General features: G+C 44.3%; 3 protein-coding genes across 3 annotated transcripts in view; 1 reads left to right on the plus strand and 2 right to left on the minus strand.

The window, feature by feature from the left end:
• The window catches only part of LOC309564428 (uncharacterized protein), a gene marked incomplete at its 3' end in the record, with an annotated part of 637,385 nt that overhangs the window by 435,732 nt on the left and 187,768 nt on the right, over positions 1-13,885 (plus strand).
• LOC309563890 (uncharacterized protein) overlaps positions 1-13,885 on the minus strand; it is a 180,276-nt gene that overhangs the window by 94,343 nt on the left and 72,048 nt on the right. The window lies entirely within an intron of this gene.
• LOC309563892 (uncharacterized protein) overlaps positions 3,019-13,885 on the minus strand; it is a gene marked incomplete at its 5' end in the record, with an annotated part of 28,672 nt that continues 17,805 nt past the window's right edge. The window contains 3 exons of the mRNA XM_082268527.1: positions 3,019-3,925; positions 6,859-7,021; positions 9,900-10,021. Of these exons, the coding sequence (XP_082124653.1) occupies positions 3,108-3,925; positions 6,859-7,021; positions 9,900-10,021 (1,103 nt within the window). The 3' untranslated portion in view covers positions 3,019-3,107. The remainder of the gene's footprint in view (positions 3,926-6,858; positions 7,022-9,899; positions 10,022-13,885) is intronic.

Here is a 13,885-nt window from a genome sequence, read left to right on the forward strand (position 1 = left end):
CTGATAAGGACATTATTGTGCAGGGGTCTCTGATGGGGGACATTTATGTGTGTGGGGGTCTCTGATGGGGGACATTTATGTGTGTGGGGGTCATTTCAACAAGGTAACAAAAAACACCTGACTGAGCATGTTATATTATGTGTTTAATATATTATTGTTAAAGTTATATGCTTTTGTGTGAGTGTTTGTTTTGGCAGGTCACTGCGTGGTGTGGCTCTCTGACTCTCACAGTTTAAAATTTTGGCTCCTTTTGTCGAACTTGTTCGCCACCCCTGCTATAGAGGTTGCACAGGCAGTCCAACTCCTCCAGGATGGCACATCAATAAGTCCCATTGCCAGAAGGTTTGCTGTGTCTCCCAGCACAGTCTCAGGAGCATGGAGGAGATTCCAGGAGACAGGCAGTTACTCTAGGAGGGCTGGACAGGGCCATAGAAAGTCCTTAACCCATCAGCAGGACCGGTATCTGCTCCTTTGTACAAGGAGGAACAGGATGAGCGCTGCCAGAGCCCTACAAAATGACCTCCAGCAGGCCACTGGTGTGAATGTCTCTGACCAAACAATCAGAAACAGACTTCATGAGGGTGGCCTGAGGGCCAGACGTCCCCTAGTGGGCCCTGTGCTCACTGCCCGGTACCGTGGAGCTCGATTGTCATTTGCCGTTGAACACCAGAATTGGAAGCTCCACCACTGGCACCCTGTGCTTTTCACAGATGAGAGCAGGTTCACCCTGAGCACATGTGACAGACGTGAAAGGGTCTGGAGAAGCCGTGGAGAACATTATGCTGCCTGTAACATCGTTCAACATGACGGGTTGGGTGGTGGGTCAGTGATGGTCTGGGGAGGCGTCTCCATGGAGGGACACACAGACCTCTACAGGCTAGACAATGGCACCCTGACTGCCATTAGGTATTGGGATGAAATCCTTGGACCCATTGTCAGACCCTATGCTGGTGCAGTGAGTCCTGGGTTCCTCCTGGTGCACAACAATGCCCGGCCTCATGTGGTGAGAGTATGCAGCCAGTTCCTGGAGGATGGAGGAATTTATACCACTGAATGACCCCCACAATCGCCTGACCTGAATCCAATAGAACACCTCTGGGACATTCTGTTTCAGTCCATCCGATGGCGCCAGGTTGCACCTCAGTCTGTTCAGGAGCTCAGTGATGCCCTGGTCCAGATCTGGGAGGAAATACCCCAGGACACCATCCGTCATCTCATTAGGAGCATGCCCCGACGTTGTCAGACATGCATACAAGGACATGGGGGCCATACACACTACCACACTTGTATAAAGTACTCGAAATTTCTACTTGAGTAAAAGTACAAGTGCTCGATCAAAAAATTACTTGAGTAGAAGTGGAAGTGCTCGCAGAAAAAGTTACTTAAGTAGAAGTACTAAAGTATTCAACATTTTTTTTACTTAAGTATTGCAAGTAGTTTTTTCAAAAAATTTGCTACTTAAGTACTAAAAGTAAAAAGTACCAGTAGTTTTGAAAAAAAATTTCTACTCAAGTACTGAAAGTAGAAGTAGAAGTACTGTGTTATGTAGTTATTAAAGAAAGAAGTCAAAAGTTTGAACATCATATTGTTTTTTATTATTTCAAATGATTTATTCAAATGATTAACCTGTGTTTGTTAGTAGTTTCTTGATGCACTTTAAGCGCTGTAGCACCATTTATTTGTTTTTTTTATATTTTCTTTTTATTGGAAAGATTTGGTATAGCAGCTTTTATTATACACAGCCTTTATTTTCGTATGCGCTGATTTACACATGACATTATACACATTTTTTGGAGCTTTATGCAACCTGCCATCTACTGTTCTGGCAGTGGTCATTTTTTTAAAAGTAACGAGTAACTATGCAGCACAAAAAAAAAATACTTGAGTAGAAGTATCGAAATCATCGAAAAAATGTAGTGAAGTAAAAGTAGAAGTAGGAGAAAAAAATTCTACTCTAGGAAAGTACAGATACCGCCTTTCGGTACTTAAGTACAGTACTTAAGTAGTTCTACTTCGTTACTATACATCTCTGCACACTACTGAGGACCATTCTGAGTTGCTGCAATGACATTTCACAAGAGCCCATGAGGTATATTAAAAAATACTGGTACCAACATCCCAAAATTATTTTAACATAGGAAAAAGAGGAGATGATTCCCCAATTATCGTATCTCCCCAAAGAAAGGACAAAGCGGGATTTTCAAATATATCCCGCTTTGTCCTTTCTTTGGGGAGATACGATAATTGGGGAATCATCTCCTCTTTTCCTTAGCAAAATGGACTCGCCTGCTGCATCATTTTTTCACTTTGATTTTCGGGGTGTCTTTGAGTTCAGCCCTCTGTAGGATGATAATTTGGATTCCCATCAAACGATGTGGCATCCTTTCCTTCCTAACACATTACCCAGTCCATACCAGTATAGATCCTAACACCTTACCCAGTCCATACCAGTATAGATCCTAACACATTACCCAGTCCATACCAGTATAGATCCTAACACCTTACCCAGTCCATACCAGTATAGATCCTAACACATTACCCAGTCCATACCAGTATAGATCCTAATACATTACCCAGTCCATACCAGTATAGATCCTAATATATTACCTAGTCCATACCAGTATAGATCCTAACGCATTACCCAGTCCATACCAGTATAGATCCTAAGACGTTACCCAGTTCATACCTGGATAGATCCCAACACATTACCAAGTCCATACCAGTATAGATCCTAACACATTACCCAGTCCATACCAGTATAGATCCTAACACATTACCCAGTCCATACCAGTATAGATCCTAACACATTACCCAGTCCATACCAGTATAGATCCTAACACATTACCCAGTTCATACCTGGATAGATCCTAACACATTACCCAGTCCATACCAGTATAGATCCTAACACATTACCCAGTCCATACCAGTATAAATATCCAGCATGATATTTTTCCCCATTGAGATCTGATGTGTTTTCAAATTGTTCCTTTCATTTTGTTGAGCAGTGTAGAAAGGTCTTTTCCTACCACGCCTGGTGTCTGAGGTGGGTATGGGTTTGGAGAAGTCCCTTGTCTTCTAGTTCCTTTTGTCTGAAAAAGGAATAACAATCAGCTGACGTGTGTTTTGTGATGTTTATTTAGATTTCCTTTAAGTGTGAAACATTTTCCGCACTCTGAACATGAAAAAGGCCGTTCTCCCGTGTGACTACTCTGGTGTCTCATAAGTTTTCCTTTCTCGGTGAAACATTTCCCGCACTCCGAACACGAATAGGGACGCTCGCCCGTGTGAGTTCTCTGGTGTACAAGAAGGCCGCCTTTCTGAATAAAGCATTTCCCGCACACTGAGCACGCATGAGGACGCTCACCCGTGTGAATTTTCTTGTGTACAATAAGTTTTCCTCTGTCAGTAAAACATTTCCCGCACTCCGAACATGAAAAAGGACGTTCCCCGGTGTGAATTCTCTTGTGTGTGATGAGGTTGGCTTTCTGAGCAAAATATTTTCCGCACTGTGAACAAGAAAAAGGACGCTCCCCCGTGTGGACTCTCTGGTGTCTGTTAAAGTCTCCTTTCAAAGTGAAACATTTCCCGCACTCTAAACAGGAATAAGGATTCTCCCCTGTGTGACTTTTCTGATGGGAAATAAGTTCGCTATTCTCAGTGAAAGATTTTCCACACTCTGAGCAAGTATAGGTCACACAGGTGTGGGATTTGAGATGTAAAAGAAGTTCAGATCTCATTGTAAAAGGTTTCCCGCACAAAGAACACAACACTGAACGCACACCTGTGTGGACTCCTTCATAACTTAAAGAAGATTCCTTGGAATTAGATGGATCTGTTGATTTATCAGTACTGTGAGATATCAGATGCATTTCTGGAGGTGATTTATCAGAAAATTCTTCTGAGGTACCCCTTAAATAGCGTCCGTCTGTGGAAAATTAAAATTTTGTAAAAATTATTTTAAATAAATAATAATAAATGTTTTTCATTTCAGTCATCTTTATTGGTCTATCAGTGAATGGTTGTGTTGCGTTATGGTACTGTATCTCCACCTCATTTGTTGGGAACATGATGTTATATTGAGGAATGGAGATGGACCTTTCATATGGTGTACAGTATCTCCTCCTCATTTGTTGGGAAGATGGCGTTATATTGAGGAATGGAGATGGACCTTTGATATGGTGTACAGTATCTCCTCCTCATTTGTTGGGGACATGATGTTATATTGAGGAATGGGGATGGACCTTTCATATGGTGTACAGTATCTCCTCCTCATTTGTTGGGGACATGATGTTATATTGAGGAATGGAGATGGACCTTTCATATGGTGTACAGTATCTCCTCCTCATTTGTTAGGAACATGGCGTTATATTGAGGAATGGAGATGGACCTTTGATATGGTGTACAGTATCTCCTCCTCATTTGTTGGGGACATGATGTTATATTGAGGAATGGAGATGGACCTTTCATATGGTGTACAGTATCTCCTCCTCATTTGTTGGGAAGATGGCGTTATATTGAGGAATGGAGATGGACCTTTGATATGGTGTACAGTATCTCCTCCTCATTTGTTGGGGACATGATGTTATATTGAGGAATGGGGATGGACCTTTCATATGGTGTACAGTATCTCCTCCTCATTTGTTGGGGACATGATGTTATATTGAGGAATGGAGATGGACCTTTCATATGGTGTACAGTATCTCCTCCTCATTTGTTAGGAACATGGCGTTATATTGAGGAATGGAGATGGACCTTTGATATGGTGTACAGTATCTCCTCCTCATTTGTTGGGGACATGATGTTATATTGAGGAATGGGGATGGACCTTTCATATGGTGTACAGTATCTCCTCCTCATTTGTTGGGGACATGATGTTATATTGAGGAATGGAGATGGACCTTTCATATGGTGTACAGTATCTCCTCCTCATTTGTTGGGAAGATGGCGTTATATTGAGGAATGGAGATGGACCTTTGATATGGTGTACAGTATCTCCTCCTCATTTGTTGGGGACATGATGTTATATTGAGGAATGGGGATGGACCTTTCATATGGTGTACAGTATCTCCTCCTCATTTGTTGGGGACATGACGTTATATTGAGGAATGGGGATGGACCTTTCATATGGTGTACAGTATCTCCTCCTCATTTGTTGGGGACATGACGTTATATTGAGGAATGGGGATGGACCTTTCATATGGTGTACAGTATCTCCTCCTCATTTGTTGGGAACATGACGTTATATTGAGGAATGGAGATGGACCTTTCATATGGTGTACAGTATCTCCTCCTCATTTGTTGGGAACATGACGTTATATTGAGGAATGGAGATGGACCTTTCATATGGTGTACAGTATCTCCTCCTCATTTGTTGGGAAGATGGCGTTATATTGAGGAATGGAGATGGACCTTTGATATGGTGTACAGTATCTCCTCCTCATTTGTTGGGGACATGACGTTATATTGAGGAATGGGGATGGACCTTTCATATGGTGTACAGTATCTCCTCCTCATTTGTTGGGGACATGACGTTATATTGAGGAATGGGGATGGACCTTTCATATGGTGTACAGTATCTCCTCCTCATTTGTTGGGGACATGACGTTATATTGAGGAATGGGGATGGACCTTTCATATGGTGTACAGTATCTCCTCCTCATTTGTTGGGGACATGACGTTATATTGAGGAATGGGGATGGACCTTTCATATGGTGTACAGTATCTCCTCCTCATTTGTTGGGAACATGACGTTATATTGAGGAATGGAGATGGACCTTTCATATGGTGTACAGTATCTCCTCCTCATTTGTTGGGGACATGACGTTATATTGAGGGATGGAGATGGACCTTTCATATGGTGTACAGTATCTCCTCCTCATTTGTTGGGGACATGACGTTATATTGAGGAATGGGGATGGACCTTTCATATGGTGTACAGTATCTCCTCCTCATTGGTTGGGAACATGACGTTATATTGAGGAATGGAGATGGACCTTTCATATGGTGTACAGTATCTCCTCCTCATTTGTTGGGGACATGACGTTATATTGAGGAATGGGGATGGACCTTTCATATGGTGTACAGTATCTCCTCCTCATTTGTTGGGGACATGACGTTATATTGAGGAACGGAGATGGACCTTTCATATGGTATTATTTTAAATAGGATTATTATATGGGATTTATATATCGCCAACAGTTTACGTAAAGCTTTACAACTTGAGGGTGGACAGTACAAATACAATACACTTTAATACAATAGGAATCAGAGGGCCCTGCTCGTTAGTGTTTACAATCTAAGAGGGAGGGTCAAGAGGTACAAGAGGTAATCACTGTGGGGGATGGGCTAATGGAGAAAATAAGAGTACATTTGTTAGGTGGTTGCCAGATAGGTTTCTCGGAAGAGATGTGTTTTCAGGGATCGAAGATGATGTTATATTGAGGAATGGAGATGGACCTTTCATATGGTGTACGGTATCTCCTCCTCATTGGTTGGGAACATGACGTTATATTGAGGAATGGTGATGGACATTTCATATGGTGTACGGTATCTACTCCTCATTTGCTGGAAACATAATGTTATATTGAGAACTTTTATCTAAAAAACATTTGGTTGTGGAGCAGGTACATTGATGATGTTGTTTCAGTCATGGCCTAAGATTCCTCAGTTTTTCCTTACTAAAGGAACGTGTATTTCGTTGTTTTGAACAAGGAGAAAACAGACATTGTAGAATTATGTGACTGACATAGATTTAGAAACCATTATCTTACCCATGATGGCAATAGACCACCCATCCACACCCCCTTTTTAAAAAAGTAAAATGAAGATGGAATTTTTTTCAGCCTCAATGTTCATTACCTGTGCCAATATCTAAGGAAAAGTGCTCCAGTTTATTGTTCACCTCCACCTCCTCCACGGGCTGCTGACACATAACATACGTCTCTTCTTCTTCTTCTTCTTCTTCCTCTTTTACCTCAACTTTTATATGAATCGAGTCTTCACTCTCTAATGTCTGTAAGAACTAAGCACGAATAACAAGAGTCTGCATTTAAAAATGTAATCTCAAAGAATTTAGAATAGTTTTTAGGTACCCAGTTCCACCTACCTGATGATGGTGGGGGATGGTGTGACCTTCCTGTGTGGAATCCCGGGAATACAGAGGACGGGGACATCTCTCTGGTGGGTTCCCATTACTGGATCCATCTATAGGAAACACACACACTGACTGAATACATTGTTTCTATGTGTTTATCAGATGATGGGGGATCTAGGTGGATCCTCCGTACTGCTCTCTCCTTTACAATAAAGTCTCCTCTTACCCGGTGATGTGAGGGGCGGCTGATTCTCCATCACGACGTCCTTGTAGAGATCCTTGTGTCCTTCTAAATACTCCCACTCCTCCATGGAGAAATAGACAGTGACATCCTGACACCTTATAGGAACCTGACACACACAATGATACAGTCACCATCCAGACACATCCCTTGTCTGTTACTGGATAATGTCCCAGAATTCCCGGCACCGCTCACCTCTCCTGTCAGCAGATCAATGATCTTCTTGGTGACTTCTAGAATCTTCTTGTTATTTCTGTCAGGAATGAGGGAGTGAGGTGGAGGCACTGTGATGGTCACATGGTCCCCAGATTTCACAGGAGGAAAACTCTGTAATATAAAGAAAAAAATGATGTTAACTGGTCCTCCCAGAATCCTCCTCACCTCTCCGGTCAGGTCTGTGTTTTATCAATAGAGATAAGAGTGATGTCATGTGACCTCCCAGAATCCTCCTCACCTCGCCGGTCAGGTCTGTGTTTTATTAATAGAGATAAGAGTGATGTCATGTGACCTCCCAGAATCCTCCTCACCTCGCCGGTCAGGTCTGTGCTTTATTAATAGAGATAAGAGTGATGTCATGTAACCTCCCAGAATCCTCCTCACCTCTCCGGTCAGGTCTGTGCTTTATTAATAGAGATAAGAGTGATGTCATGTAACCTCCCAGAATCCTCCTCACCTCTCCGGTCAGGTCTGTCTTTTATTAATAGAGATAAGAGTGATGTCATGTGACCTCCCAGAATCCTCCTCACCTCTCCGGTCAGGTCTGTGTTTTATAATAGAGATAAGAGTGATGTCATGTGACCTCCCAGAATCCTCCTCACCTTTCCGGTCAGCAGGTAGATGATCTCCAGGGTGAGGTTCAATATCTTCTCTGCCATGCAACACCATTCCTTGTCCATCCTCATTGAGGTGGTCATCTGGTCCATGCAGAATGCTCCTCTCTGTCGGCAAATAATACACTGAAACTTTTTGGATTTTCTCAGAATGAATAATGTGTGCATAGCATTCTTCTAGGTCTGATATATTACTGGCTAATTTATACGATGGAAAACAGAGTTAGTAGTAGTCCCCCAATAACGAGATAGCCGAAAAGTTGGATAAATGGCTCTATGTTTAGGATGTATCTTTATTATAAACCCTCAGTAGATGTCACAGTGACTATGGAGGAAGAGGACGTAACATAACGGGGAGGTTACTGGGTGTAAATAGAAAATAATATCTTATTACCTCTGTTGCCAGTTCCAGCAATGTCCCCTCTCTACTTCCTCCCGACTCACCTCTAACCCAGAACTTCCTATTTATACTCTGACATCACTTCCTGTTTGGTGCATTCCATTCACAATAAATTAAATTACCCCCCTAGTGCTCAATTGAAAATCTGCAGCCTACGTTATTTCAAACATTTTTGACTACTTTCTGATGGTGCATTTTTCTATTTTGTTAATTTATGCGTGAAATACAGATGATCTATTCAATATCAACAAAAAGGCAATAAATATCATACATTAATTACATGCAATCTTTATAACATCTAGCGTCACATAAAACGAAATCTAATAAACCAGAAATCCACAACACAATAAAAACATTTTTTTTTTAAAAAGTCCCTCGTGAAGTAGGATCAAAAAGATGTGAGGAGACCCACACCGATCCTGTCACAGATAAGATTCTCCCGTTATAATCAATTCAGAAGATCCACAAAGTAGAAAGAGAAGCACCTCGCCCAGTGATACAGTAGTTCTGCTCACCTCCGATTTTGACCTCAAAGAAAAAGCATTTTCCCAATAAAATGAATCACAGTGATGTAGGCAGGTGCAGTCTATTTGGTTCCACTACAGGTGGTGCTCAACTGCAGCAGCATCGCAGGGGAGGGGAAGTCAAGAGGAACGGGCTTCCTCTATTGTTTCCAGGGTCATTAGGGAAGCTATCCTATTGGATGGTAGAAGCCATCTTGGGTCCGGCAGAGCCTATTTAAGGCCCTTGGTCCCAGGTTTGGCGCTGTCAGGACCCAGACTTGAACCTGGGACCTCTGCTGTGTCTGGCAATGACTCTGCTTGCTGAGCCACCTGGAATACTGGACAGTTCCCTGAACAAATCTGTGAATGATCCTGCCGTTACTCTTAATTGCCTTGAACCCTTTGCTCCTCCCAATGAACTTCCTGATTTAAGCCATGTCTCTGCACTTCCTGGTTGCCAGAATATTGTGCCTTCACCAGCCAATATCTCGCTTGTCTCTCCTGCTGCCGTCCATATCTTCACTATTATCTGACATTTTTCGACATTTAGCTTGTTCCTCGACTATGCTTCTGCCTAATCCCAACCTGCTACTACTCGTTACCGACCTTTGGCTACTCCTTGACTACGCTTCTGCTTGATCCCTACCTGTATATACCTGCTATATCTGCTACCGGTCCCTGGCTTGCTAACCTCCTGGTGGGGCGATCCTGAGGACTGCGACCTGGTGCTAACACGCAGCAAAATCCATCTCCACCATCAGGAGCTCTGGTAAACACTGGTTAGTACTTAGATTCCACACCTTAGCCTGCGTCATCTGCCAAGGTGACCTACCTGTGTTCTTATCCTTTTGGTTCCCATGTGAGCTTCCACTGCTATTGCTACTGACCTCCGGGCCTTACTCCAGAAGGTGACAGGCGCACATTTCATGTGTGGGTAGTTAAGAGACAGGTTACCTGTTCCTTCAGCGCTTATGTTCTCATTTTTGTGTAATTATTTTGACAGTCTCGTTACATTTTATATATTATATTACATCCATATCAGATTGATATGAAAATCTTCTTATGTTCTTTCTAGCCCCGATGAAGGGGGCACTTAGACCCCTGAAACGCGTTGGCTACTTTTTGAATTGTACTCCTGACCTTTAATGTAATCTGGCCCTCTTAGCAGTGGTGTGGCACTACAATTTCAACTCTTCTTACACCCGTCTGATATGGACAGTGATTAGCTACAGGGAGAGGTTCCTGGCGAGTAGAGAAAGGATAGAGACATGTCATCCTACCTGGAGACCTCCCCAGTTGGGTCAGGACCAGCCAGGCTGCATTCCGCCTCTTAAGACAGACACTGTTGGGCAAATTGGCATAAAACAAAAGGGCACTTATAGTACTCACTGGTATAATTTATTAAAAGGATAAAGGTGTAAAGACACTTACATAGTTAAAAAGATTGTGACTCTTAACATCACAAAAATTTGCGGTATAATCTTGTGTAGTACAACATAAAAAGCGTGATGACGTCGGCTTCCCCTCCATACGCGTTACGTCCACCAATAAGGACTTTTTCAGTAGGTCATTTGGAACTCATATCTTAAGATAGATGTAAGAGATGGTTGGATTGCTCTAGCAGCTGGTGTGAATATTTTTGGTAGGAAAAAAAAAGAGTTGTTGCTCTACATAAAGATGGCCTAGGCTATAAGAAGATTGCCAAGACCCTGAAACTGAGCTGCAGCACGGTGGCCAAGACCATACATTGGTTTATCAGGACAGATTCCACTTAGAACAGGCCTCACCATTGTCAACCAATGAAGTTGAGTGCACGTGCTCAGCGTCATATCCAGAGGTTGTCTTTGGGAAATAGACGTATGAGTGCTGCCAGCATTGCTGCAGAGGTTGAAGGGGTGGGGGGGGGGTCAGCCTGTCAGTGCTCAGACCATACGCCGCACACTGCATCAAATTGGTCTGCATGGCTGTCATCCCAGAAGGATGCCTCTTCTAAAGATGATGCATAAGAAAACCCACAAATAGTTTGCTGAAGACAAGCAGACTAAGGACATGGATTACTGGAACCATCTCCTGTGCTCTGATGAGACCAAGATAAACTTATTTGGTTCAGATGGTGTCAGGCGTGTGTGGCGGCAACCAGGTGAGGAGTACAAAGACAAGTGTGTCTTGCCTACAGTTAAGCCTGGTGGTGGGGGTGTGATGGTCTGGGGCTGCATGACTCCTGCCGGTACTGGGAAGCTACAGTTCATTGAGAGAACCATGAATGCCAACATGTACTGTGACATACTGAAGCAGAGAATGATCCCCTCCCTTCAGAGACTGGGCCGCAGGGCAGTATGCCAACATGAGAACGACCCCAAACACCTCCAAGACGACCACTGCCTTGCTAAAGAAGCTGAGGATAAAGGTGATGGACTGGCCAAGCTGTTTTTAGACCAAAACCTTATTGAGCATCTGTGGGGCATCCTCAAGTGGAAAGTGGAGGAGCGCAAGGTCTCTAACATCCACCAAAAGAGGTGGATGTCAAAGTCAAAGAGGACTCCAGTGACAACCTGTGAAGCTCTGGTGAACTCCATGCCCAATAGGGTTAAGGCAGTGCTAAAAAATAATGGTGGCCACACAAAATGTTGACACTTTGGGCCCAATTTGGACATTTTGGGCCCATGATGAATGAAGAGACGGATGGAGTGCAGTGTTCCTGGGGCCTCTGAAGATACACAGTACCGCCCATCAGTGGATGCGGTGGCATCACGTTGTCTCTCACTGCTGACATCAGTTTCTGTGTTGGCGGCGGCTGTGCCATTTTCCAGGCTGGCTCCGCCACGGCCGCCGGATTCCCCTACTCAGAATCGCGGAAATTCGGCTTTGAGATTGCATTGAGGGGGGGGGGGGGGGAATCGAGATTGCGATTCTCAAACGATTAATCGTGCAGCTCTAATAAACACTCACTGGCCACTTTATTAGGTCCACCTTGCTAGTACCGGTTTGGACCCCTTTTGCCTTCATTCTTCGTTGGCATAATTTCAACAAGGTGTTGGAAACGTTCCTCAGAGATTTTGCTCCATAGTGACATGATAGCATCAAGCAGTTGCTGCAGATTTGTCGGCTGCACATCCATGATGCCAATCTCCCCGTTCCATCACATCACAAAGGTGGTCTATTGGATGAGATGTGCTGAGTGTGGAGGCCATTGGAGGACAGTGACCTCATTGTCATGGTGAAGAAACCAGTGGTGAGATGATTGGAGCTTTGTGACATGGTGCATTATCCTGCTGGAAGGAGCCATCAGAAGATGGGGACACTGCAGTCATAAAGGGAAGGACATGGTCAGCAACAATACTCAGGTAGGCCTTGGCATTTAAACCATGCTCAATTGGTACTAAGGGTCCCAAAGTGTGCCATGAAAATATCCCCCTCACCATTACACCACCACCACCAGACTGAACCGTTGATACAAGGCAGAATGGATGTGCCAAATTCTGACCCTACCATCTGAATGTCGCAGCTGAAATCGAGACTCATCAGACCAGGCAACGTTTCTCCAATCTTCTATTGTCCAATTTTGGTGAATTGTAGCCTCAGTTTCCTGTTCTTAGCCGATAGGAGTGGCACCCGGTCTGGTCTTCTGCTGCTGTAGGCCATCTGCTTCAAGGTTCTATATGTTGTGCGTTCAGAGATAGTATTCTGCATACCTTGGATGTAACGAGTGGTTATTTGAGTTACTGTTGCCTTTCTATCATCTGGAACCAGTCTACCCATTCTCCTCTGACATCAACGAGGCATTTTCCTCCACACAACTTCCGCTCACTGGATATTTTCTCTTTTTCCCACCATTCTCTGTAACCAGTGCTGTATTTTGGCCTAGGCCGACAAGGCCCAGGCCTAGGGCAGCACTTTGCAGGGGGGCAGCAAAAAATCTGCCCCCCCCCCTCTCCAGCTGAGACTCTATTGTCCACTGGTCGCTAGAGCCGCCTCTCTCACCCCCCTCCTCTCTTTCTCACCCCCCTCTCTCGCTCTCTCTCACCCCGCTCTCTCTCTCATCTCCCCTCTCTCTTTGTCATTCCAACCTCTCTCTCTATCATCCCCCTCTCTCTCATCCCCCCTCTCTCTCTCACCCCCCCTCTCTCTCGATCACCCCCCCTCTCTCTCTCTCTCACACCCCCCCCTCTCTCTCTCTCACCCCCCTCTCTCTCTCTCTCTCTCTGTCTCTCACCCCCTCTCTTTCTCTCTCTTAACCCCCCTCTCTCTCCCTCACCCACCCCCCTCTCTCTCCCATCCCCTCTCACCCCCCCCCCTCTCGTGAGATCTCAGGGGTTCATGCTGGGACTTGTAGTCCTTAAATTTTGAAGGGAGTCACATCCATTGAAAAAGGAAGGAGTGGGGCAAATTTACATGGAGGGGGGGGGGGGGGGGGCTCCCAATTTTAGTCTTGCCTAGGGCAGCACAAAACCAAAACACACCACTGTTTGTAACCCCGAGAGATGGTTGTGTGTGAAAATCCCAGAAATACTCAGACCGGCCCGTCTGCCACCAACAACCATTCAAAGTCACTTCAATCCCCTTTCTTCCCCATTCTGGTGCTCACTTTGAACTTCAGCAAGTCGTCTTTGCCACGTCTAGATGCCTAAATGCATTGAGTTGCTGCCATGTGATTGGCTGATTAGCAATTTGTGTTACCAAGCAGATGAACAGGTGAACCTAATAAAGAGGTCGGTAATTATATAATTTATATGAGGGGTACGGCTGACTTTTTCTGCGAGATCTAGTTCCCACCTGCAGTGGGTGGGGGGGGGGGGGGGTAAAACTAGGTGGTGGAGC

The sequence above is a fragment of the Pelophylax lessonae genome, assembly GCF_965119305.1.
Source record: "Pelophylax lessonae genome assembly, chromosome: 9".
NCBI classification, from domain to species: Eukaryota; Metazoa; Chordata; class Amphibia; order Anura; family Ranidae; genus Pelophylax; species Pelophylax lessonae.